Below are 26,855 nucleotides of genomic sequence, written 5' to 3' on the forward strand. Positions count from 1 at the left end.
GTATTGCCAATAAATCTAGTGCCCTTGACGTTTCATTGGTTATAATTTCCAGGACTGCCTGCAACCTTATGATGCGGTTGAGCATATAGATTGGGGTGTGGTAACCCCATGACCCATCTTGCACCCAGGTAGCTGGCCTATAATATTTAATGATTCTTTCAGTAGGCCATTCATTTTCTTTCCAGTCTCCTATGTCCACATCCTTTTTGACATTTGTGTCTATTTTTGTGATTATGCTCTTCTAGTTCTTCTTTTATTTTCATCATCAACTGGATACCATAAGAGTTCCCCTTGCTTTAGAGGAATTAGAAAGTAGGATGGCTTGATTGTTCCTACACACATGCCCCTGTCCATTTAGCTGGCAGTTGCTGATATGCCCATGCTCCACAGATCCAATATAGGCCAGAGGGTGCTTTCCAAGCATTTGGAGCCTCTAGCTGATGCCAAGTGTGGCTTAGGGTAGAGAATGGAGGTAAAGGATTTGGATCTGGTAAGTAGGAGTAATTCTGGGTGCTTCTCCATAGAGTTTTGTTTTTAGTCTCATCATAATATTGTTGCCCTAGGCAGGTTATTTCTCCTACTGCCTTTGTGAAAGCCTTTCCCCAACAGGCGATACAGTACTTTCCAATTATGGAGGTTTTTAACAACCAAGCACTGGCTGAGGCTGTTGGTTCACTGGCAGGGTTAAGCACAGTGAAGTTATCTTGTGGCATTCATTCCTTTGCCTCCCATGGCCACTGGTCCTCCATATTAGTTCCTCCATGTACATAGCATGAGGAAATTCCTAAGCTGCCAGCTATGTTTTCAACTAGTTGAGCAAATAAGTTTTTGGTTGGTGGGGGAAGCTCAGGCACTAGCTGATCCAAATGCTTATAGAATGACTATGGACCCAGAATTGTGGGGTTGGATGCATTTGAGTCCTTTTAGTCTTTTTGACAATTAGTAGTGGAACTCCAAGGCCTGCTCCTAGTCTATCAAGTCATTATAGTGCTGTCTGTCCTGTAGACCAGAAAGGTAGCTCTGGCTTTAAGATAGTAAAATTTAAAGGATTGCATGTTCTTGTCTTACAATTTGGTTTGGTTGACATACTACTTAGCAGAACACTCCTTCCTGAATATAAGTATTGGAGTTGTGTTAGTGTGGACCACTGAATGCTACAATCTGGGCATCCGATTTGTGGTTCTTTGTACAGATGCTTAGGGCTGCTCCTGCTAAGCCTCTCTTGTGTTAAACCATTGCAGACTGCTTCCAGTTTTTTTAGGATTATGAACATATGCAGCATAGCAGGTATCAAAGTACAAGGAAATAGGCCCTTTATAGGAGGGAGGGGCTTCTTTGGTTCAAGCTATAACTCTCCTTCTTTTTCTCCCTCTGATTTAATATGTACTTCAAACCAGAATTCATAGGGTAAGAGCTTAGGGTCATAACATGCATATAGCTGATTATTTCCTGGGTCACAGACTGAATAGGTGGTCTGGTTGTATGTGCAGGTTGCTAACTTGGTTCCTGTACTGTAGGTACGGTACAGTAGAGTTTTAACTATGGTATTCCTTACCCGGGTAGTATGAACACAGTGTGGGCATCCTTCTAGAGATTTCTCCCATTCTAGTATAGGCAGAAATGATAACAACATTAGTGTATGTAATAGAAACATGCTTATACTACACGTGGGCATGGCAAACCTTCCTCTGGGCATAGACATTTGCAGCATTTGCAGTAATAACGTAACAACAGAGCAATTATAAATAGGCTTATACATTTTATCTACACTTACTTATCTAGAGATGGTCCTCTTAGCTTAGGCTGTGCGTAGACTAGTCAGCTTCCAGGATGTGACTAGAGCAGAGCTTACAAGATCCTCAAGCTTCAGCCGTGCATAGACTGACCCACCTCCAGGGTGGTCAGAGCAGGGCAGTTGTCCTTACTGGTGGTTGGGATTCACCATACGTCTATTCGGGTGGGGCGATCAGGGTCTTGTTGGTTAATCCACTGGTCATCATCGGAGTCACTGCTGCCGCTAGTTTCAGCCAGCTATGTTGAATCCAAGGTGTGACACCTGCAACTTTAACAGCAGTAGAAGTAGACATGATTACAATATGAGGCCTATCTTATATGGGTCCTACAGTGGTTGGATTCCATTTTTTAACTTAAACAAAATCCTTAGGTTTGAAAGGGGGTAGTGGGTCTGTTAGACTTATAGGCATTTTTCTATACCTAGCCATGCATTTTTGCATGGCCATACTTAAAGTCTGCCTTTGCCTTCTTAAAGTTAGTTCTTCTAGTTTACAGATGATGGGGGGTGGCCAGCTGAACAAAATCTCACAGGGCGAATACCCAGTTTGCTTGGTGGAGGTGCACCTGACTCGGAGGAGGACCATGGGCAAGACCTGATCCTACCTTTGATGAGTTTCTTGACACAATTTCTTCAGCAGCTGTTTGAGTGTCTGGTTCATGCGCTTCACTTTACCTGAGCTCTGCAGCCTGTAGACTATATGTTATCTCCATTTTATTTTTAATAGTCAAGTGAAGTCCTGAACTATTTCAGCCACAAATGTTGGTCCATTGTGAGATCTTAGAGTTAGAGGCAGTCCAAATCTGGGAATAATGTCTTTTAACAACACTTTGGTCACCTCTAGTTCCTTCTCTGTCTGGGTGAGGAAGGCTTTGACTTATCCTGAAAAGGTGTAAATGAACACCAACATGTACTGATAGCCCCCCTCTCAGGGTAATTCAGTGAAGTTCATAAGCAGTTTTTCACATGGCATGGCTTCTGTTTCCTGAACTCCTGGGGGCCGAATAAGCCCTTGTCATGGATTGTTCTGAACACAAGTTAAACATTGTTCATTTACAAATGGCTTGAGTAATAGCAGTGAGCCATGGCACATAGAAATGATGCCTTAATAATGTCTTTAGTGCTGTTTTTTTGTTTTTTTTTTTTCATGTCAGTTCCTTGGTGGAACTGTTTTACAAATCTGGGGACCACCATTTCAGGTATGGCTAGCCTCCCATTGGAAACTTTTTACTATCCTTCTTCAATGTAGTTGTTATTTTTCTGGGCAAAACAAGGTCTTTCATTTGGAGTGTAGCTTGGGATCTACAGGAGGGAAATCTCCAGGAGGAGAGGCATAGCTAAGGCTTCTTCTTTAGAAGGTGGAGTTGTCCTGCTTTGCCTCTTTGTCTCATTTATTTATTTATTTATTTATTTATTTATTTTAGCCTTTAGTATTATTCCTTTTTGGTGCCCCTTGCAGTGCATCTCTGCCACCTCTTTTAAGGCCTATACAGCATTTAAGAGCTGTAGAATTTCTTCCTTGTACTTTATTTCTTTACTTTCAGCAGTTAAAAGCTTTTTTTTTTTCTTTGTAAATAGCCTCATGAACATGGAAAGTGGCAGAAGCATATTTTGAATCTGTGTAAATGTTTGTCTTTTGGTCTTTTGCTAGTCAGAGAGCTCTTGTTAGAGCTATTAGCTCTGCTTTCTAAGCAGAAGTTTCTGTAGGCAAAGACTGCACCTCTACTACTGAGTCCAAAGTCACCACTGCATACCCAGCTCAGCAGATTCCCTTTAGTATGAAACTTCTTCCATCAGTAAAATATTCTATGTCTGGGTCCCCAAGGGGCCTATCTGTCAAATCTCTCTGGCTTGAGAACACTTCATCTATCACGTTTACACAGCAATGAAGGGGGTCTCCTGGCACTGACTTGATGAGGAGCAAGGTAGCCGGGTTTAGGGTATTCACAGTCTCTAGTTTGTTAGCTTATTGAGCCAGTAGGGCAGTGGCAGCTATTGCTTTAAAACAAGGAGGGCAGCCAAGTGCCACAGAATCTAATTGCCTGGATAAGTATGTTACTGGGTGATGCCATGACCTTATGGCTTGAGTTAGAACCTTCATGGCCTCCCTTTCACTTATGGACATACAAGAAGATAAGCTTACTTAGTTAGCTCTGGCAGTCTTAAAGCTGGGGCCTGAGTCAAGGCTTTTTTTTTTTTTTTTTTTTAATTTCTTTAAAAGCCTTCTCCTGGTTAGCCTCCTAGAGGAGGGGCTCTTTCTTTCCTCCTCTTTGTGGCTTAGCCATAAGCTAGAAATTTGGGATCTAAATGCGGCAGAACCTTGCTGCCCTTAGGAACTCTCTTATTTGACACCAGGTGGTTGGAGTAGGACGTGCACAAACAGACTGCTTTTGTTTACTACTAAGCCATCTTTCCTCTTGGCTTATATAAAAGCTTAAATACTGGACACTTTTAGAGCAGATCTGAGCTTTTTTCTGACACTTTATTTTCTGCCTTTCACAGCAGGTGCAGGGAGTCTTGGGTTTCTCCTGGGTGCAGTAGCTGTTGGTTGGAGGGTTTTTTTCTATACCATGGCCTTGACTATTCTCCTTATTTTATTTATTTATTTATTTATTTGCATTTATTCTTCTAGTGTCATTTCCTTTTGCACCGTGCACATTAGTCTCTCTCTAGCCTCAGCCAGCTTTCAAACTCCGGTCCAGACCAGCCTTTTCCACGACTGTGTTCACGCCCACGTCCATGCCTCCTTGCAAAGCCAGCTTCTCTTCCCATAAGGGCTGCTGCTAGTAAATTAGCCTTTCTTAAGCCTCCGATCAGCTTTCTTCTCTGCCTCCTGAACTCAGTTAATGTACACGTTGGTAGCCACTTTAATAAGCTTAGTTGCATTCATGCCTACGGAGCTTCTAACTTCTGCAATTTATGTCTGATATCTCCTTGGGCCTGCCTTACAAATGCTGTATCCACTATGCACTGATTTTCAACAGCCTTAGGGTTAAACAGAGTGTACAACCACAATGCCTCACAAAGTCTTTCTTAAAACTGGCTGGTGCTTTTATCTGCACCCTGGAGCACCTCTGAGATTTTTTTATATTGGTTGCCTTTTTCTATTACCGTCCTTTAGCCTTTGCAGAAGTGCTTCTTGGCACTTTCGTAGGTGCTGAAGCTGGACTGCATCATCTGGGTCCTAGTGGGGGTCCTCTTGTCCTCTTAAGAGGCATAAGCATAACTTGGGCATGACCAGACCTGAGACAGCATGCCTGACTTTTCCAGCCTTTCACCTTAACTTCCCTGAGCTCTATTTTCTCCATTTCAGGTGATACTGGGAGCCTGTATCTCTTTGAACTTAACTCCTTAGGGGCAGTTATCCTTGGTAAAGGGAGGTAGATTGGAATGTAGGGAGGAGGGGTCTCTATTCCCTCCTGTGTTTCTTGCAAAACTGGTTTTCTCTTTCCTGAGACTTTTCTTTTGTCTCTGTAGTTGGCAGGGCAGCTGATTTTTCCTTTTACTTTTGGCTTTCCCTTTTCACTTTTGGTGCTACAAGCCTCTGTGACTTTACCTTTAACTCTGTAGCTGCCAGCGCAGCTGGTTTCTCTGGGTGTGAGCTGCGAACGTTCTACAATAAACTGCTAGGCAGGGCTGCATTCATTTAGCCATGAATCAATATAAAGACTAGGTCTGAATGCCCTGGCTGTCTTCCAGCGCTAGTCACTACCTTAAAACACACAGCCAATTTATCTATAGTGCCATTGGTCAGCCATCCAACACTAAAAGAGGGCTATCCTAATTCACAGTATGTCCTTAACTTTTGAACATCCAGTTTCATCCCATAATCACCTCTAAATCCTCTTTAAAAATTCTTTATCATGCACTCCAAAAGGAGTTGGTTTCGACGCTTTTCCTCCCATTTCCTCCCTTGAGGTGTACTTTCACTCTCAGGTCCACCAGACTGGGTCCTATTACAGGAGTTTCAGATGCTGCTTAGCCAGGAACGTGCCTTTCCCTGTCACAGACTGGTGCAGTTGCGAAGCTCATCCTATCAGCCATATGCAACATCCTAGGTGTGATTTCCCCCACACTTGCCTCAGAGCACACAGCCTGCGCTAAGGGATCTGTGCCTCCCCACATCACTCCCCGAATTGGCCTCTCCTGAGACCATCTCTTTCACACACTTTCACACACCTCCCTTGCCTCAGGACTCCTCATCGGACAAAACAAGCCTCTCTTGTGTCCCGGGTGAGCCTAGTTAGGTTCCCACATTCACACACGTACACACACCACTCCTACCCCAGGACTCTTCATCAGACGAAGCGAGCCTCTCTGGTGTCCTGGGTAGGTCCACACACACCCACACACTCCCAGTTGTGGTGGCAAGCCACTCTTACCATCCTGCCAGCAAACTCTTCCTTGCTGCACTTGCCGCTGTATCGGCCCATTTTCTCCACCAGTGAACCACTTTCACTTTGTTAGGGGGACACGAGGTTCATCCAAATTGGCAGGCCACTCCTGCCACCCCCAGCCACTCTGGGTTGGATGAGTGGTTGGTCCCTGGGAGGTGATCAAGCTCCCCTTCATCCCTATGGGATAGGCTTTCCTGCCTTGGGCCCTTTCTCCTTACCGTGGTTCCTGAAGTGCTGGTATCATCCTGCAGCCCCATCTCAGGTTCCGTTGCGCTGCTGGGCAGGGCACCGGGACGCACGGAGAGCCAGTCTCCATCCAGGTGAAGCTCCCTGATGGCATGCCTTGGATGCCAGGTCTTCCGCAGCCCCAGGGCCCTAGTCCCACAGGCAAAGGAGACAGTAAATTTGTTATCTGCAATCCCCATATGGGCCACCAGAAATGTTTGGGGATAATTTAGGAATCAGAGAGACCGATGGGGTTGAGGAGGATATATGTATTATTTAGGTGCACCAGCCCACCCAGTCAGATTAACATCCAAAGGACTGAGCCCCGAACAAAGAGTCAGGTTACCTTTTAAGCATTTTGGGGGTGGGGAGGGGGGAGGGAGAGATCTGTTCAGGGGGAAGCATATTACGGAAGTGAGAAACAAAGATAGTTATTCAATTGAGACATGCATTACATCATTTCTTACTTTTCAAGGAAAAACATGTTTTGCGACTTGGGTTTATCTGTCTAGTGACGTTGCAGCTGCACAGCTAGAGAAACAGGGTCTTCACAATGCCTGGGAAAGGGAGAGATGAGGCTCAGTAGCCATAGACAGACAAACAGGCAGTTAATTTTTAAAGGACTTCACCTTTCTCTTCCTCAGGGGCAATTGGGTTTTCTTACATGCAACTGAGTTTTTGCTTACACATTCTTTAATTTCTTTTAATTCCTGTTCCACAGGTAGAAGAATTATATATAATATATATATGTATATATATTATATATAATTTGTATATAATATATATTATACATAATTTATATAATCTATATTATATAATTTATAAAATGTATAATATATAGTATATAATATATAATATAAATTATATATAATATAATTTGCATATATAATATATACCATATATTATATACATACTATATAGACTATATATAGTCTATATTATATATACTATACATATAGTAGATATTATATGTACTATATATAATATATATTATATACACTATATATAGTATATATTATATACACTATATATTATATACACTATATATAGTCTATATATTATAGACTATATATAGTCTATATATTATAGACTATATATAGTCTATATATTATAGACTATATATAGTATATATATACTATATATAGTATATATAATATATAGTGTATATAATATATACTATATATAGTCTATATTATATATAATATATAATATATAATAGACATTATATATAATTTATATACAAGTATATATATGATATTTATGCTTATATATAAATTATGTATAAAATATATATAATATATAATATACAAAAATATAAATATGTAATATATGTAATGTATAATATATAAATATTAACATATATAATATATAAATATATATAACATATTATATATAAATATAAGTACATATAAAACATGTTTATATCTCATATGTAAAATTTATATATAAAATATATAAATACAATTTATATATTAATATATGTATATACATTTATATATAAATATAATATTAAAAATACATAGTATATATATTATATATAGTATATAGTATATAGAGTACATATATTATATATAGTATATAGTATATAGAGTACATATATTATATATAGCATATAGTATATAGAGTACATATGTTATATATAGCATATAGTATATAGAGTACATATGTTATATATAGCATATAGTATATAGAGTACATATATTATATATAGCATATAGTATATAGAGTACATATATTATAGATAGCATATAGTATATAGAGTACATATATTATATATGGCATATAGTATATAGAGTACATATATTATATATGGCATATAGTATATATAGTACATATATTATATAAAGCATATAGTATATATAGTACATATATTATGTATAGCATATAGTATATATAGTACGTATATTATATATAGTATATAGTAGATATAATATGTAGTATACATAATATATATAGTATATATACTACTATATATTATGTAGTATATATAGTATATATACTATATATTATATAGTATATAGTAGTATATACAGTTATATATACTATATATTATATATTATATAGTTACATATGAATATATATCATATAATTACATTTATATATGACATATAAGTATATATATTATATATGACATATAAGTATATATTTTGTTTATATATAATTTTATATATAAATTTTATATATGATATACAATATATAAATATGTTTTTCATATATATGTATATATATACATATGTGTGTGTATATATATGTATATATGTGTATACATATATATGTGTGTGTATATATATATACACACACATATATATGTGTATATATATACACATTTTTGTGTGTGTGATGGAGTTTCACTCTGTCACCCAGGCTGGAGTGCAGTGACGTGATCTCAGCTCACTGCAAGCTTGGCCTCCTGGGTTCACACTAATCTCCTGTCTCAGCCTCCTGAGTAGCTGGGAGTATAAGCGCCCACCAGCATGCCCAACTAAATATATTTTTTTTACTCTCCCCCTTTCTCTCTTTCTCTTCCCCACCCCTCATCACCAAGGTCACAGAGTTTAGTTTTAAAAAACAAGCTTAGCAGTCTGGTTAAGGGCACAGACTAGGGCGCAGACTGAGTTTGAATCCTGGCTCTGCCACTTGCTAGCTTTATATTACCAAGCAAATTATCTAACCTCTCTGAGTCTCAGTTTCCTTACCTGCAAAATGGGCATGATTAGAGTAGTACTCATCTCCTAGGGTTGCTCTGAGTACTGAATGATTCATATTTGTAAATCTTTGAGAGCATTGCCTGGAACATAGCAAGTGCTATTTAAATGTTCATTAAATTACTAAGATTCATTGTATTTTACTAATTTTTCAAATAAAAAAATGCTGGTCCACATGTCTGAATCACCCATCAAGTCAGTGTGATGCCTAACTCTGGGAGAGCCAGTTTTCCTCTAGTGTTGCAAACTCCCAGTTTCCTGTCCGTGCTTTATGTGTCTTTCGCATTCCCAGAAGATGAAGAAACAGCAATCATGACATTTTTCCTTTTGTCTTGAACCCCTTTGCAGATCAGCATCCCCAGAACACACTTGTATTAAGTCAAAGACCTTGGACCCAATGGTCATCTTCTTCACCAGTGGGACCACAGGCTTCCCCAAGATGGCAAAACACTCCCATGGGTTGGCCTTACAGCCCTCCTTCCCAGGAAGGTAGGAAGAGGGCACCGACATAGAGGCTGGATCCCAGATGTGGGCAAAGTTTGTGTGTGTGTGTGTGTGTGTATTGGGAAAGGAGCTGTAAGTAGAAGTGACTCCATACTCCTTTTCCCTTCTACTGTCCTTCATTCAGACCTCTCAGGGTCTGAGAGGTGAAGGCTGGGAATTCCACTCTCTTTCATTCAGACCTCTCAGGGTCTGAGAGGTGAAGTCTGGGAATCCTAAATGTTTGCTGACAGAGGCCTCAGAGTGACAAAGGAGGCACATTTAGGTTCTATCAGAGCATCTTCATAGGCGGTGTGGAGGAAATGTGGGTAGAGACAATAAACATTCCAGAAGCCACACACATGACAAGCCTGACAGTGGTTCCATAATTTTTTAGGGAAAGACAGAATATTCTAGCAGGGTGACCTGAGATGACAGAGCCTCACCTCTCCCCTATTATGGGAAAATCGGACTTAGGGTTCCTCAATTATTCACTTATAGCAAGGAAAATATCTGGAACCAAGCTATGCCAAGCCATCACCCCTAAGAGGGCAAAGCTGTATCCTTGGGTTAATTATTTAATCTCCTGCAAACCAAACCTCTCCTTCTCTATGCCTTCTCATCTCCAACTAGTAATATTCAGAATGGACCAAATTCTTTATATTTTAAAATGTATTAACATATTAAACAGAACATGGAGCACAGATGTCTTTTTGTATTAACCAGAACAGGGGCAGTGGGTATTTACACTAATGATGACAGTTGAGTAGCAAAACCCATGGAGGAATGCAGGTGAGAGAAGGGAGAGCTTCTGTGCAGGTGGAATAATTTGTGCAAAGACACAAAGATACAAAAAGTAGTATTCATAGAATTACAGAGACTTGGGAATATCTGTTGCTCAGGGTGTAGGGTGAAGGACCAATAGGAAGAATTGGAAAAGTGAACAGGACTCAGACCGTGCAGGGATTTGCAGACCTTGTAGTAGATTTTGGACTTTATTAGGAAAACAACAGGGAGATACTAAAAGTTTTTTAGGGAGGAGGAGATCTGATCAAATTTGTATTTTGATAAGATCACCATGGCTGCGGGATGCAGGATGGATTGGAGAAAATTAGAATAGAGTTAGGGAAGACCAGTTAAAGGCTCATAGTCTAATCCAGGTGCAAGCTAGTAGTGGCATGGACCAGGTGCCAGAGGCATGATGGAAATTAACACAGTTGAGATTTCAGGAAATAGAGTGGACCAGATCTGCTGGCTAAACATGGGAGATGGGAGGAGGTCAAGGTTGATGCCAAAGTTTGGGGCTTGGACAATTTCATGGACAGGGATGACATGTCTGGTTACTGAGAGCACTGGAGGAGAATCAGTTCAAGAGAGGTAGTATGATTCAACCAGTTTCAGTTGTATGTAATCGGGAAATATTTGGCAGTACACATTTGAGACCTGGCCTGAGGGTGATATGGCGCCCCACACAAATCACATGAACTGAGAGTGAGAAAGGTGGGTTCATAGCTAAAAACCGTAGTGCACAACCCTTCATCACATCAGCCATGATCACACAGCTGAGGCCACTGCATTTTGGAGTTAGGAGGAAATTATGGAGCCTAAAGACATCCGATGTCTGCTGGTGCCTGTCGGACTCAGGATGGATCGTGGCTACCATTTGGACCCTGGTAGAACCATGGACAGCGGGATGTACAGTCTTTATCCACCATCTGCCACAGTTTGACACCAAGGTCATTGTACAGGTAAGAAGACTCACCTTCCACTATCACCAAAATTCCAGAAAAAATCCATGTTTCCAGGCCGAAAGCTGGACTTTGCTAAAAAATATTTTATTAAGCAAAGAAGCCCATGAGCCTAAGATGATCCTGGGCCTGGACTTCTCAAAGTGTGAAGCACTGAATCTGAGTCACTATACCCGAGTCACATCAAAATGTGACCTTGAAGGAATGTATATTACTGGGCGATCCTCCAGACCTGTAGATCAGCCTTTGTAGACTTGGGACCCAGGATGTGCATTTTGAAAAATTAAAGAAAGCACAACAAGTCCAAGTCTCCCAGATCCTGGACCCTGATGCTGCCAGGGCCAAGCAGCTGGGGGGGGTGTGTGTGTGTGTTTGTGTGTGTGTGTGTGTGTGTTTTCTTACTCAATATGATGAAATGTTTAAAAACAGCCCTTGGAATATGACAGATCTAGCTTCTTATCCCACCTTTGAAATTAACTAGCAGGTTACATACCACTCTGAGCATCAGTTTCCTTATCTGCAAAATAGGTCTTTTAATAATTACTACCTCACAAAGTCTTAGGTAATATTAATGAGATGATAGAGGCGATATGTGTAAAGTACTTAACCCTGACATCAGCACATAGAAAACACTCTATCAGTGGGAGCTCCTGCTGCTATTGTTATGATGAGTACATCATGATGACAATTCAAGTCACCTGCATGAACTCTTTCTCTGTATGTCCCTTCACCCCAACATTTTCTTTATGTCTCCACTCACACCCTTGCTTTGCCTCTCAGAGGCAGACCTTGCCCTCACCTCTCAAAATCCACCCGCTCTGCACAACCACTGCAGAGTTCTATCTCCTGGCCTTGGATAAGCAGCATTTCTTTATTAATCTTTAATCTACTACGCATTTTCTCCTGTATTTTCAGTCTCTCACTTTTCGCTAGTTTTACACCCTCAGTCCATAAACATATTCAGTGTACTTATCCTAAAATGCCTTCCTTTGAACCTGCTACACACTGGGTCAACCCATCTTTTCCACCTTAATACCAAACTTCACCAAAGAACATCCTCCATTTGCTGCAGCCACCTCTGCTTCACCTAGCCTGCTCCTGAATACTGCAGTCCTCCAATGGTCTGCCCTTACTGTTCCTCTTCTTTCTAAGCAATTTTCTTCACCTCCATTTTTCTCAGCAAGCACATCAATGCAGGTGGCTGTCAGGACTGTACCTAGGGTCTAGTCTTCTCGGTCCAAGCTGATTCTCCCAGGCTACCAAAACGTTTCCAACCTGCTAGTTGGTAAAGCCCATCTGATCATTGCTCCAGAACTTCAAACTGCACTTCCCATATCTCATTCCCTACCTCTATATCAATGCCTCCTCCTGTGTCACCATCATTATTTTCTGTACCACATTCTGCACCTGAGACTTAAAGCACCACAAACAAGACTGACCACCCTTCCCACCCTCATGCCTTATTCTTCCGCTACTATAGAGAGTGTCCCAAAAGGTCTTTATGTATTTTAAGCCTTAGTAAAGGTTTAAAGTTTAAATGCTACAAATTTACCAAAAAAGCATTTGCATTACTATTTCCCACTTACTATTTTTATGAATTATTCATAATAATTTTTAATTTATATATTGTATTAGTCCATCTTATTGAAGACTAAAACAAGAAGTCTTTTAAATTTTTGATTCAGAGGGTGCATGTGCAGATTTGTTACATGAGTATATTGCATGATTCTGATGTTTGGAGTAAGAATATTCTCATGACCCAGGTAGTGCATATAGTACCCAGTAAGTTTTTTGGCCCATGACCCCCCCGCCCTCTCCCTTTTCATAGTGTCTATTGTTATCCCCAGCATCTATTGTTTCCAACTTTATGTCCATGTGTATTCAATATTTAGCTCCCACTTATAAGTGAGAAAAAGTGATGTTTGGTTTTTTACTCCTGCAAAAATTTACCTAGGATAACAGCCTCCAGCTTCATCCATGTTGCTACCAAGGACATGATTTCATTCTTCTTTATGGCTGTTTAGTATTGCATGGTGTATATGTAGTACATTTTCTTTATACCAATCCACCATTAATGGGCACCTAGGTCAATTCGATGTCTTTGCTATTGTGAATAGCACTGCCAATAACATATGAACCTATGTGTCTTCTTGGTAGAATCATTTATTTTCCTTTGGATATATATCCAGTAATGGGATTACTGGGTCAAATGGTAGTTCTAAGTTTGTTGAGGAATTTTCAAATTGCTTTCCACAGTGGCTAAACTAATTTGCATTTCTATCAATAGTATACAAGCATTCCATTTTTTCCAAAGCCTCACCAGCATTTGTTTTTGACCTTTTAATAATCACCATTCTGATAGGTGCGAGATGGCATCTCACTGTGGTTTTAATTTGCATTTCTCTGATTAATGACATTGAGCATTTTTTCATCTGTTTGTTGGATGCTTGCATGTCTTCTTTTGAGAAGTGTCTGTTTATGTCCTTTGCCCATTTTTCAATTGGATTATTTGGGTTTTACTTATTGATTTGTGTTCTTTGTAGATTCTGATATTAGTTCTAATTAGACATTACATATTAGAATCTACAAAGAACTTAAATTCTTTGTAGAATCTGGATATTTGATTCTGGATGTTGTCAGATGCATAGTTTGAAAATATTTTCTCCCACTCTGTAAGCTACTTACTCTCTTGATAATTTCTTTTGCTGTGCTGAAGCTCTTTAGTTTAATTGGGTCCCACTTGTTAATTTTTGGTTTTGGTGCAATTGCTTTTGGGGACTTAGCCATAAATTCTTTGCCAAAGCTAATATCCAGAAGAGTATTTCCTAGATTTTCTTCTAGGATATTTACAGTGTAAGGTTTTATATTTAAATCCTCACTCCATCTTGAGTTAATTTTTGTATATGGTGAAAGGTAGGAGCCCAGGTTTATTCTGCTAAAAATGGCTAGCCAGTTTTCCCAGCACCATTTATTGAATAGGAAGTCCTTTCTCCATTGTTTATTTTTGTTCACTTTGTTGAAGACCATATGGCTATAGCTGTGAGTTCTCTATTGTGTTTCATTGGTGTATGTGTCTGTTTTTATACCAGTACCATGCTGTTTTGGTTACCGTAGCCTTATGGTATAGTTTGAAGTTGGGCAACGTGATGCCTCTAGCTTTGTTCTTTTTGCTATTCAAGCCCTTTTTGGTACTATATGAGTTTTAGAGTCGTTTTTTCTAATTCTGTGAAAAATGACATTGGTATTTTAATAGGGATAGCATTGAATCTATAAATTGCTTTAGGCGATATGGTCATGTTAACAATACTGATTCTTCCAATATATGAACATGGAATATTTTTCCATTTATTTGTGTCATCTCTGATTTCTTTCAGCAGTGTTTTGTAGTTTTCTTTGTAGCCATCTTTCACCTCCTTGGTTAGATGTATTCTTAGGTATTTCATTTTTAGTGGTAGTTGTAAATCGGATTGTGTTCTTGATTTGGCTGTCAGCTAGAACAATATTGGTATATGGAAATGCTAATTTTTGTACACTGATTTTATATCCTGGAACTTTACTGAAGTTGTTTTTCAGTTCCAGGAGCCCTTTGGTAGAGTTTTTAGGGTTTTTTATGTATATAATCATGTATCGTCAGCAAAAAGAGATAGTTTGACTTTTTTCTATTTGAATATCTTTTATTCAAATAGAAAAAATTTGAATAAAAATTTTTTTCTATTTGAATATCTTTTATTTCTTTCTCTTGCCTGATTGCTTTGGGTAGGACTTCCAATTCTATGTTGAATAGGAGTGGTGAGAGTGGGCATCCTACACTTTTTCCAGTTCACATGGGAAACGGTTCCAGCTTTTGCCTGGTCAGTGTGATGTTGGCTGTGGGCTTGTCATAGATGGCTATTATTTAGAGGTATGTTCCTTCAATGCCTCATTTCTTGAGAGGTTTTATCATGAAGAGATATTGGATTTTTTGAAAGCTTTTTCTGCACCTACTAAGAGGATCACATGGCTTTGGTTTTTTATTCTGTTTATGAGGTAAATCCTATTTCTTGATCTGCGTATGTTGACCCAACCTTGCATCCCAGGAATAAAGCCTACTTGATCATGGTGAATTACCTTTTGATGTGCTGCAGGACTCAGTTTACTAGTATTTCACTGAGAATTTTTGCATCTACGTTTATCAGGGATATTGGCCTGGAATTTTCTTTTGTCATTTTATCTCTGCCAGATTTTGGGGCCAAAAGGATTCTGGCTTCATAGAATGAGTTAGAAAGGAGTCCCTTCTCCTTAATCTTTTGGATTAGTTACAGAGGTACTGGTACCAGTTCTTTGTATATCTGTTAGAATTCAGCTGTGAATCTATCTCGTCCAGGGCTTTTTGGGATTAGTAGTTACTGACTCAATTTCAGAACTTGTTATTTGTCTGTTCAGGTTTTCACTTTCTTTCTGGTTCAGTGTTGAGAGGCTGTGTGTTCCCAAGAATTTATCCATTTCCTGTAGATTTTCTAATTTATGTGCATCAATGTGATCATATTAGTTTCTGAGGATCTTTTATATTTCTGTGGGACAATTTATAGTGTCATCTATGTCATTTCTGATTGGGCTTATTTTGATCTTCTCATTTTTTTCTTTGTTAATCTAGCTAGCAGTCTATCAATATTGTTTATTCTTTTGAAAAACAAGCTCTGAGTTTCATTGATATTTTGTATAAACTTTTGCGTCTTAATTTCATTCAGTTCTTTAACTTTAATTATTTATTTTCTTCTGATAGCTTTGGTGTTCGTTGATTGTTCCTTTTTTTTCCTAGTTCCTCTTGAAGTGATATTAGATTCTTAATTTGAGATCTTTCTAACTTCTTAATGAAGGCATTTAGTGCTATAAACTTTCCTCATAACATAGCTTCAGGTGCATCTCAAAGATTTTGGTAGATGGTATCTCTACTTTCATTTTCATTAAGTTCAGATACTTTTTTGATTTCTTGTTCACCCAAGAGTTATTCAGGAGAAAATTGTTTAATTTCCATATTTTTGTATAGTTTTCAGTGATCTTCTTGGCATTTATTTCTGTTTTTATTGCACTGTGGTCTAAGAATGTACTTTGGTATGCTTTTGATTTTTTGAATTTATTGAGACTTGCTTTATGACTGAATATGTGGTCAATTTTAGAATATGTTCCACGTGGGAACAAGAAGAATGTATATTCTGTGGTTGTTAGGTAAATTATTCTGTGGATGTCTATTAGGTCCAATTGGTCAAATGTTGAGTTTAAGTCCATAATTTCTTTGTTAGTTTTCTGCCTCAATCATGTGTCTAACATTTTCAGTGTGTTGTTGAAGTCCCCCACTATTTTTGTTTGGCAAAATCTTTTTATAAGTCAAGAAGAACTCATCTTATGAATCTAGGTGTTCCAATGTTTGGTGTGCATATATTCAGGATAGTTAAGTCTTCTTGTCGAACTGAACCATTTATCATTATATAATGCCCTCCTTTGTCCTTCCTAATCATTGCTGGTTTAAAGTCTGTTTTATCTGATATAAGAATAATGACTCCTGCTCTTTTTTGTTTTTCATTTGCATGGCAGATATTTCTCCATTTCTTTGCTTTGAGCCTGTGGGCGTCATTACATGTGAGATGGGTCTCTTGAAGACAAGACAGTTGGGTCTTTTCTTTGTATCCATCTTGCCACTCTGCCTTTTAAAGGGGGCATTTAGACCAAAAATAAATAAATAAATAAATACTATTCAAATTAGTAAAACAAAACATTCCTTCTATTTCCTCTCTGCCCATCCGTCAACTTAGTCCTTCTTGCCAAATCTGTTGCAAAAGTCTCCTGCTCTCTGTTCCACACCCCTACTGAAAGCTGCAAAGCACCAAGAGGAGTCATATGTTACAACTTACATGATAATAGCCAGAGCCCACATTGGTGAACACCTACTAAGTTCCAAGTTCTGGGAAAGGCCCCAGACACCTATTATGTCTAATTCTTACCTACTAAGCAGAGCTCCCTTGGCTGCCAGTAACAGAAGCCTACTTCAACAGAGCTTAGTGGAAAAAGAAATACATGGACGGGGGAATTAGAATAGCTCATTATTCTGTAGAGAAGAGCAATATGAGCTTGATAAAGATCTAAAACAGAAACTAGAAAGATACCAAGAATTAAGGCAGCTTCAGTGTCTCCTGTGCTTTTCCCTATAGATGTGCTTCCTTCTTTCTGTTTGTAGAACTACTTTTGCTACTTCACATGCACATAGTCAAACATAGCAATCACAGCATTTCAGGGCTGACATTCCCCCTTCCCAGATAACCAGTCCAGGTCAACTAGAGGCTGAGTGAGTGGTCCAGAATGTTGGGGTGATCAGACCCAACACAAGGCCATGGAGGGTACAATGTCTGGCGGAGTCAAAGGAATCAGAAAAAACAAGTTAAGAGTGCGTAAGGTGGGTCCAGGGGGCCAATGCTGGTATGGAGGCTGCGAAGACCGCAAGCTCTGGGAGCCCACACTATTTATTGGTGATCAAACAAAGAAGCAGGTGGTGAGGACATGCGGATGTGGGGGTAAAGAGGTGAGGATGGGAGGACATGGAGGTAGAAAGGTAGCAGTGCATCAAGCATAACTGTGATGGTTTAGCATTTTCTTTGATGCATATGTAATATGCTCTGCTACCTGAGATAATGGAGAACATGTTTATGAGCCTGGGAGAGTAACCAACAAGTCTGTGTACATTCCAGAGGCCACAAGGGGTTTTATGCCCTGAGCCCTGGATTCCATCCAAGCCACAAGGGGTTTTATGACCTGGGCTTAGATTATGGTGTGGCAGGGCAGCCTTCCACCCTTTGGCACAGAGATTGGTGTTCCAAAGGCCACAAGGCTGTTTAGGCCCTGGACCCAGGACATGTTCCAAGACTCTTTTACATCATGACAGAGAAGCCAGTCCTGCCTCAGCTCTTCTACCAACACAGCCTAAGGCAACTGTCTGTCACCAAATCACCAATCCAACTCACTGTGCCTGGGGTGAGGTTACTGATACAGACATTACTGGCGTGGGCCTGAGACCTTCACAGACATGGAAAGACACCTGTTGGGGTAGGAGCAGTGGGCCAGGGGTGAGAGTAGGACAAAAATTTTAAAAGCGTATATAAATGTGAGATATTAAAGAGGTAGAGGCTAGAGATTGAAAGCTGATTGGGTCTATGACGGGAGGGACTGGAAGTAGAGCTAGATTTGTCCACAAATGACAACTATATTTCATCATCATTCTAAATGGAATATATGGACATTCCCATTTTGCAGATAAGGAAATTGAATTACAGACAAATTAAGTAACAGGATTTAAATTAAGACACCCAAACCCACTTTCTTTTCTCTTTACTGTTCTTCACTCTCTTAGTGTATCTCCACCCTGATCTGAAACTCAGAAAGAAAACACATCCAGCTAATTAATCATGAGTACCAAACATTTTAGAGTCTAAATAACCTGGCTCCAACTTACCTTATCTTCCAAAATTTAATTCTTGCTCCTCTCTAGTGGGTCTAAATAAATCATATTATTTGACTTGACTGAAATGTTTCTTTAGCTCCTGAGACCCTATTTCTTCTTATTTCTTCTATCTCCAAAAGACTCCCTCTTTCTCTGCCTGTAGACACCATGTCTATTTGCTGATGTCCTGACTAAATACCACCTCTTCCATCAAGCTCCCTGGGACACAAAACTAGAGGGAGTATTTCCCTCACCTGCGTTCTCACAGAACTTTTTTACTTCAAGTATTTCTTATGACATCTGCCAACTTCTGCCTTATCATTTGAGTCCTGCTTTATCCTATTAGTGCCTACTTACCATAGGAGTTGGAACATTATCTCAGTTTTTGTATTTCCCCAACAGTACCTGATGCATACCATATATGAAATCCATGCTCAATATATGTGTATTTAAAGGATTAAGAAATGAATAAATGGGCTCTTCTAGCTGGAAGATCAGAACTAGACTGTTAATAATTGGCTGTTAGTTTAACCTTAACTGTAAAATAAAATTTCTTCTCTCTTCCCTTTCCAGACATTGTTGAAATACCCCATCAACCACTTTTGGGGGGTATCATCTATATTTCGAATGATTCTGCAGCAGGATTTCACCAGGTATGGTAGAAGTGGCTTGCAACATCTTTATTTAAGATTTTAAGGAATCTGATACATCATGGTCTGTTTTTCTTCTGGTTCTTTGAGGAGTGTGTGTGTGTGTTTGTGTGTTAAGTGTTGGTGGCGATAATGTTCAAAAGTTAATTAGTGAAATTAAAGCAGTTCCAGAGATCCAAAGGAAATTCAGTGAGCCTTGCATTATTGTGGGTTGATTCCTTTTTAAATATTTGAATTGTGAAATAACAATTGTACAGAAAATGCATAAGACAGAAATTTACAGATTAATAAATTATTGAAAATATCTGTGTAACCCACTCACCAAAGTCAAAAAAAAATAATATTGCATGCACCTCAGAGACTTCCATCTCCCTTAAAGGAAACAACTATCTTGACTTTTATGTTGTTAATTCCTTAGTTGCCTTTATAATTTACCTCCTAAGGAACTATCCCTAACCAAAATTTTATTTTACATGTGTTTGAACTTTACACATGTAATGCTACATTATTATGTAATAATTATGTTTCTAAGATGTGTCCCTGTTGTTGCATATTGCTGTAGTTTATCTTCATTATGTGCAGCATCCTATTTTATGAAAATACCACAATTTCTTATACCAGCCCTACTATTAATGGACATTTCTGTAGTTTTCACTTAGAGGCTATTGATGATTAATGCTATGTAGAATCCTAGAACATGCACCCTGATGTGTGCAAGCATGTATTTCTGTAGAGTTTTTCAAGGAGAAGATTGCGGGTCACACTGATGCAACACAACACTACACTATCTTCCAAACTAATTTATGCTTCTTTATATAAGCAGGTCAGGAGAATTTCCATTGTTCCACATTCCTGCCAACATTTGGTATTGTCAGACTTATTAATTTTTGCCAGGCTGGTGGGTGTGTGGTGTTATCTTAATACAACTTTATTTTTGCATCTTCCTATGTTTGAGAGTTAATTTTAAGCTAAACCAAAACACACTCTTTGAAACTTATGGGCACTTATGTATCTTTTAGGGACTCTGAAATTGAACTGGCTAGTTTAAAAATCAGAGCTAACATGTTTTAGACATAAAAGTTAAAATATCAGAGTTTAATGATTGCCCTTACAGAGCTAACTCTGAATTATAATTTGATTTTACTCATGAAGCTTCAGTCTGGCTGTATTCTGTTTCCATCTGTATTTCAAAGCTCATATGACAGCCAAGTTTTGCAACGTTCCTCAGATGATGGCCTTGGTCCAAACTCGGCACACAACTTATCAGGGCATAACTAATGACTCCATCTGAGACTCTGCCCACTTTATGTACTTTGTTTAAGCTTCAAAAGAATGAGGAAGACATCCTCAGTGAACACAACCCTCCTGTCCTCACTCTTGACCCTGTCTGTATCAGCAGAGGGTAATGAGGTGGAAAAGTGGTCCAGATGGTGCCACTTTCCTCATCACCAAGAGCTGGCTGGGCTCAGCCTCATGCTAGCTGCATCCAGCTGGCTCTCAAACTTCCATCACTTTTCTCCATTTTCTTCAGGGAATCCAATTATTATTTTGTGATTGTTTTTGTATTCTTTAGGAAAATTTCATGGGAAAAGGAGAAGAGACTTTATATCACATGCTGTACATAGGAAACTACTACTGTCGATGAAAAGAGTCAAACTCTGTAAATTATTTTTAGAGATTTATTCCGAGCTGAATATGAGTGACCATGACCCATGACACAGCCCTCAGGAGGTCCTGAGAACATGTGTCCAAGATGGTCAGGATGCATCTTGGTTTTATATAATTTAGGGAGGCATGAGACATCAATCAAATACATTTAAGAAACACATTGGTTTGGTTCAGAAAGGCAGGACAATGCAAAGCAGGGTCCTTCAGGTTATAGGTAAATTTAAACATTTTCTCATTGACAATTAGTTTATCTGAAGACTGGGATCAAAGGAAATGTTCAGGTTAAGAGAAAGGATTGTGGAAACCAAGTTTTACTGTGCAGAGGAAACTCTCAGATAGCAGACTTAAGAGAGAAAGCAGGTTGTAAAATGTGTCTTATCGGACTTAAAAGGGGTGCCTGGTTCTTAGTTGATTATCTCCTGGATATAGAAAGGAAGGAAGGAAAATGAAGGGGAAAGTGGATTCTCTATATAATGTGGACTTTTCCCACAAGAGACTTTGCAGGGCAATTTCAAGATATGGTGGAGAAACATGTTTTGGGGTACAATATTTTGATTTTCTTCCTTGTCTCGTGATGTTACACCAGAGTCAGATTGGAAAGTTAAGTCACAATATAAAGGGTTAAATAAAACCCATCTGATGAGAATTTGTGGCTTGTAAGGTATGACTTCCCAGACACCTTAGATAGGAATTTGGGCAAGATTGTAAAAATCAGAGCTTAGTCCTCAGTCCCCGCTCTTGGCCAAAAAGCATTCCATAGGATGCACGTGTAGGCCAACGAACAGCAGCAGGTCCCATGGCACTAGGAAGACTCATTCCTAGAGTTGTCTGATTTGGCCATCTGGCAGGGTCCCATGGTGCTAGGAAAGCTTGTTCCTAGAGTTCTCTGATTTGATGGTAATAGTTTTAAATACTAGCGTTTTGGATAATGGGGGGAAGACATGGAGTTTAAGGGGTGAGATGGAGTCAGGCTTAGGGTTTAGTCTTTTAAAAAAAAAATCCCAGATCAGATCTATGTTCTGAGTTATCATGATCTGAGTCTTTAATTGTGCCTTTCCCTATTGCTGTATCTGGCATAACATTTAAAAGAATGTCCATCATAAAGATAGTGAAGATTTGGGCAACCAAGGTTATACGTGGCATCAGAGAGCAGTAAGAATATTTCAGCCAGAATAAGCACTGCATGCATCATCATATTCTTTGATCAGACTCACAATGTGGTTACCTTACTTATTAAGGGTTATTTGAACCCTCTGATAAATCTTATTTGGAAATTGTGAGACCAACATTAAATTAGAATTTAATAAATTTATTCTCCTTTCCGGCCAATTTGTTTCCATAGGTATAGCATCCCGAGGAGGGTGTAAATTAAATGCAAGAAACACCTGTTCATCAGTATCTAAATTCTTATAGACTTGTTAATAGTAGATGAATCTATTCTTCCCACCACTTTTGTATTGCACCATATACTGGTATTTGGGAGAGAAAAGGTTTCACCACGGGAGAAGTCATAATTCTGCACTGTCATTTTTTTCCTTGGCAGGACTGCCCATGGCTGAGGACCTTAAAAGTCAAAAAAGACTTATAGCCAATTAATTGTTCTAGGCCAGATAGGAATGGATGTGGACAGGCATTCATTACTTCTTGAAATGATTTTAAGTTAAAAAAAAAAAGAACAACCCCATTAAAAAGTGGATGAAGGATATGAACAGACTCTTCTCAAAAGAAGACATTTATGCAGCCAACAGACACATGAAAAAATGCTCATCATCGCTGGCCATCAGAGAAATGCAAATCAAAACCACAATGAGATACCATCTCACACCAGTTAGAATGGCGATCATTAAAAAGTCAGGAAACAACAGGTGCTGGAGAGGATGTGGAGAAATAGGAACACTTTTACACTGTTGGTGGGACTGTAAACTAGTTCAACCATTGTAGAAGACAGTGTGGTGATTCCTCAAGGATCTAGAACTAGAAATACTATTTGACCCAGCCATCCCATTACTGGGTATATACCTAAAAGATTGTAAATCATGCTGCTATAAAGACACATGCACAGGTATGTTTATTGCGGCACTATTCACAATAGCAAAGACTTGGAACCAACCCAAATGTCCAATAATGAGAGACTGTAAGGAAATGTGGCACATATACACGGTGGAATACTATCCAGCCATAAAAAATGATGAGTTCACGACCTTTTCAGGGAGATGGATGAAGCTGGAAACCATCATTCTCAGCAAACTATCTCAAGGACAAAAAACCAAACACCGCATGTTCTCCCTCATAGTTAGGAATTGAACAATGAGAACACATGGACACAGGAAGGGGAACATCACACACCGGGGCCTGTTGTGGGGTGGGGGGAGGGGGGAGGAATAGCATTAGGTGATATACCTAATGCTAAATGATGAGTTAATGGGTGCAGCACACCATCGTGGCACATGTGTCCATATGTAACAAACCTGCACGTTGTGCATATGTACCCTAAAACTTAAGGTATAATAAAAGCAAAACAAAATGAAACAAAACATTGGGCACAGTAGCTCATGCCTGTAATCCCAGCAATTTGGGAGGCCGAGGCAGGTGGATCACCTGAGGTCGGGAGTTTGAGACCAGCCTGGCCAACATGGTGAAACCCTGTCTCTGTTAAAAGTATAAAAGTTAGCCGGGCATGGTGGTGGGCACCTGAAATCCCAGCTACTCAGGAGGCTGAGGCAGGAAAATTGCTTGAACCCAGGAGGCAGAGGTTGCAGTGAGCCGAGATCGCGCCACTGTACTCCAGCCTGGGTGACGAGAGAGACTCTGAAAAAAAATAAAAACAAAAAAAAAACACCTGACAATAGAACCAAAAGGCAAAGTTACAAGACTGGTTTCTTTTTAACTTTTATGTGTTGAGTTACTATAAGCTTAGTTTCTGTTACAGACTTATAGCAATTAGCTACTCAAAATATAAGCATTGTTCTGAAAAATAATTTAAAATATGTATATATGTATAGACATATTTATCTTCACAACTTATAACTGGCAGTATTATACCCAGGAGGGTTTGTTACAAGGTACTTTATCCTATTAGTAAATATATTTTTTTAATTTTATAGTAAGCAGAAAATGTTTGTGGTTGGGATGTATGCAAAAGTGACACATAATAGTTTAGAAGACAACTAAACTTGTTTTACCAGCTGTTTAGGCATTTTTTTTTGTAACCACTTCTTGATTTGGAGGGTTTGGTCTTGTTCTAATTTTATCCCTCAAAGCTGGCCCTTACAATCTTACATGTCCACCTCTTCCGTGATAGTTCCTGGGCCCAGAGGGAGGCAACTTGTGTAGTTTTGGCAGCAGAGCATTTGCAGTGAAACAGATCCAGGCCCGGTGGGATGTCAAATGAGAGAGTTTCATATGGTCTTCAGAATACCATGATATTGGCTTCCTTGAAGTAAACAAGGAAAGATAAATAACATTTATATTTTGACAGTTAGGAGAGTTACTATCCTTCATTATAAAGCAACTCTTAAATGTTTCTTAACCAAAAAGAAATTTACATTTTTTGAGAACTGACATCTTTGTGTTTATAAAATGTTAACAAATGCATATTTTGTGCTCCTATTATTTTAACTTTTTAGTCACCCAAATTTTGACTCAGGGTTGGGGGGGTGCAAAACCCGAGGTTTAAAACATGACTTTAAGATTTTTAAATTACTGGAGAATTTTAAGGTTAAATTTACCAAATTAAATTTTTACCACAGATTATCAAGGTTATGTAAATTAAAAGGGCATCTGAGCTAGTTTTGCCAATCTAATAGGCACTTACATTTTTTAAAGTTAGTTGATTAGAACTCTTTCATGTAGTTTGGAAGTGAAATGTCACTTCCACATGACACATATAAATATAGACATATAACAGGCATGCAGAATAAAAGACATGCTCAAAAGTTACTTTATTTGCCTGTTTTCAAAAACAATTTTTCTCCCTTACTTTATATAACTAGTAAAAGTTACAGGAGCCAACAAAAGGTGAAGGAAAGAGCCATCCTTCAAAGCCTTTTCAAAAGAGAAACAGTAGCAATTTTAAGATATCAATCTGAAGAATGTTAAAGAAACAATTAAAAATTTAAAAACTTCTTGCATTAAAAATAAGTCAGCCAGGCACGGTGACTCATGCCTGTAATCCTGACACTTTGGGAGGCCGAGGTGTGCGGATCACAATGTCAGGAGTTGGAGACCAGCCGTGCCAATATGATGAAACTCCATGTCTACTAAAAATAGAAAAATTAACCAGGGGTGGAGGTGTCTACCTATAGTCCCAGGTACTTGGGAGGCTGAGGCAGGAGAATTGCTTGAACCCAGGAGCTGGAGGTTGCAGTGAGCTGAGATCATGCCACTGCACTACAGCCTGAGTGACAGAGTGAGACTCCATCTCAAAAACAAAACAAAACAAAATAATAAGTTAATATTTGCAATAAAATCCTGTTTTCACCAATTACTTAGTTTTGTACTCGTGCATTTTTTAAAATATTAAAGACCCATCTCTAGAAAGATTATTATGATTTATTTTTAGTTATAGACAACTGAATTACACAACTCCTTTAAAAATTTATTTTATTAATGTTATTATGACTTACATAGTTCATTCACGAGTGTTCAGACTGTTTTATCTTAAATATCGCTCTTTCTTTTTTTATTTTATTTTATTTTATTATACTTTAAGTTCTAGGGTAGATGTGCACAACGTGCAGGTTTGTTACATATGTATACATGTGCCATGTTGGTGTGCTGCACCCATTAACTCCTCATCTACATTAGGTATATCTCCTAATGCTATCCCTCCCCTGTCCCCCCCCACCCCACAACAGGCCCTGGTGTGTGATGTTCCCCTTCCTGTGTCCAAGTATTCTCATTGTTCAGTTCCCACCTATGAGGGAGAACATGTGGTGTTTGGTTTTCTGTCCTTGTGATAGTATGCTGAGAATGATGGTTTCCAGCTTCATCCACGTCCCTACAAATGACATGAACTCATCATTTTTTATGGCTGCATACATATTCCATTGTGTATGTGTGCCACATTTTCTTAATCCAGTCCATCACTGATGGACATTTGGGTTGGTTCCAAGTCTTTGCTATTGTGAATAGTGCCACAATAAACATACGTCTGCATGCGTCTTTATAGCAGCATGAGTTATAATCCTTTAGGTATATACCCAGTAATGGGATGGCTGGGTCAAATGGTATTTCTAGTTCTAGATCCTTGAGGACTCGCCAGACTGTCTTCCACAATGGTTGAACTAGTTTACAGTCCCACCAACAGTGTAAAAGTGTTCCTATTTCTCCACATCCTCTCCAGCACCTGTTGTTTCCTGACTTTTTAATGATCGCCATTCTAACTGGTGTGAGATGGTATCTCATTGTGGTTTTGATTTGCAGTTCTCTGATGGCCAGTGATGATGAGCATTTTTTCATGTGTCCATTGCCTGCATAAATGTCTTCTTTTGAGAAATGTCTGTTCATATCCTTTGCCCAATTTTGATGGGGTTGTTTCTTTTTTTCTTGTAAATTTGTTTGAGTTCTTTGTAGATTCTGGATATTAGCCCTTTGTCAGATGAATAGATTGCAAAAATTTTCTCCCATTCTGTATGTTGGCTATTCACTCTGATGGTAGTTTCTTTTTTTGTGCAGAAGCTCTTTAGTTTAAATAGATCCCATTTGTCAATTTTGGCTTTTC

The 26,855-nt window shown here is 38.8% G+C and overlaps 1 protein-coding gene across 2 annotated transcripts in view; it reads left to right on the forward strand.

Annotated features, from left to right (window-relative positions):
* LOC129016152 (acyl-coenzyme A synthetase ACSM1, mitochondrial) overlaps positions 1 to 26,855 on the forward strand; it is an 80,735-nt gene that overhangs the window by 16,411 nt on the left and 37,469 nt on the right. For both annotated transcript variants that reach the window (XM_054455183.2, XM_054455184.2), the window contains exons 5-7: positions 9,468 to 9,608; positions 11,188 to 11,347; positions 19,389 to 19,468. In XM_054455183.2, coding sequence (XP_054311158.2) covers positions 9,468 to 9,608; positions 11,188 to 11,347; positions 19,389 to 19,468 — 381 coding nt within the window. The remainder of the gene's footprint in view (positions 1 to 9,467; positions 9,609 to 11,187; positions 11,348 to 19,388; positions 19,469 to 26,855) is intronic.

This window comes from Pongo pygmaeus, chromosome 18 (assembly GCF_028885625.2).
Source record: "Pongo pygmaeus isolate AG05252 chromosome 18, NHGRI_mPonPyg2-v2.0_pri, whole genome shotgun sequence".
NCBI classification, from domain to species: Eukaryota; Metazoa; Chordata; class Mammalia; order Primates; family Hominidae; genus Pongo; species Pongo pygmaeus.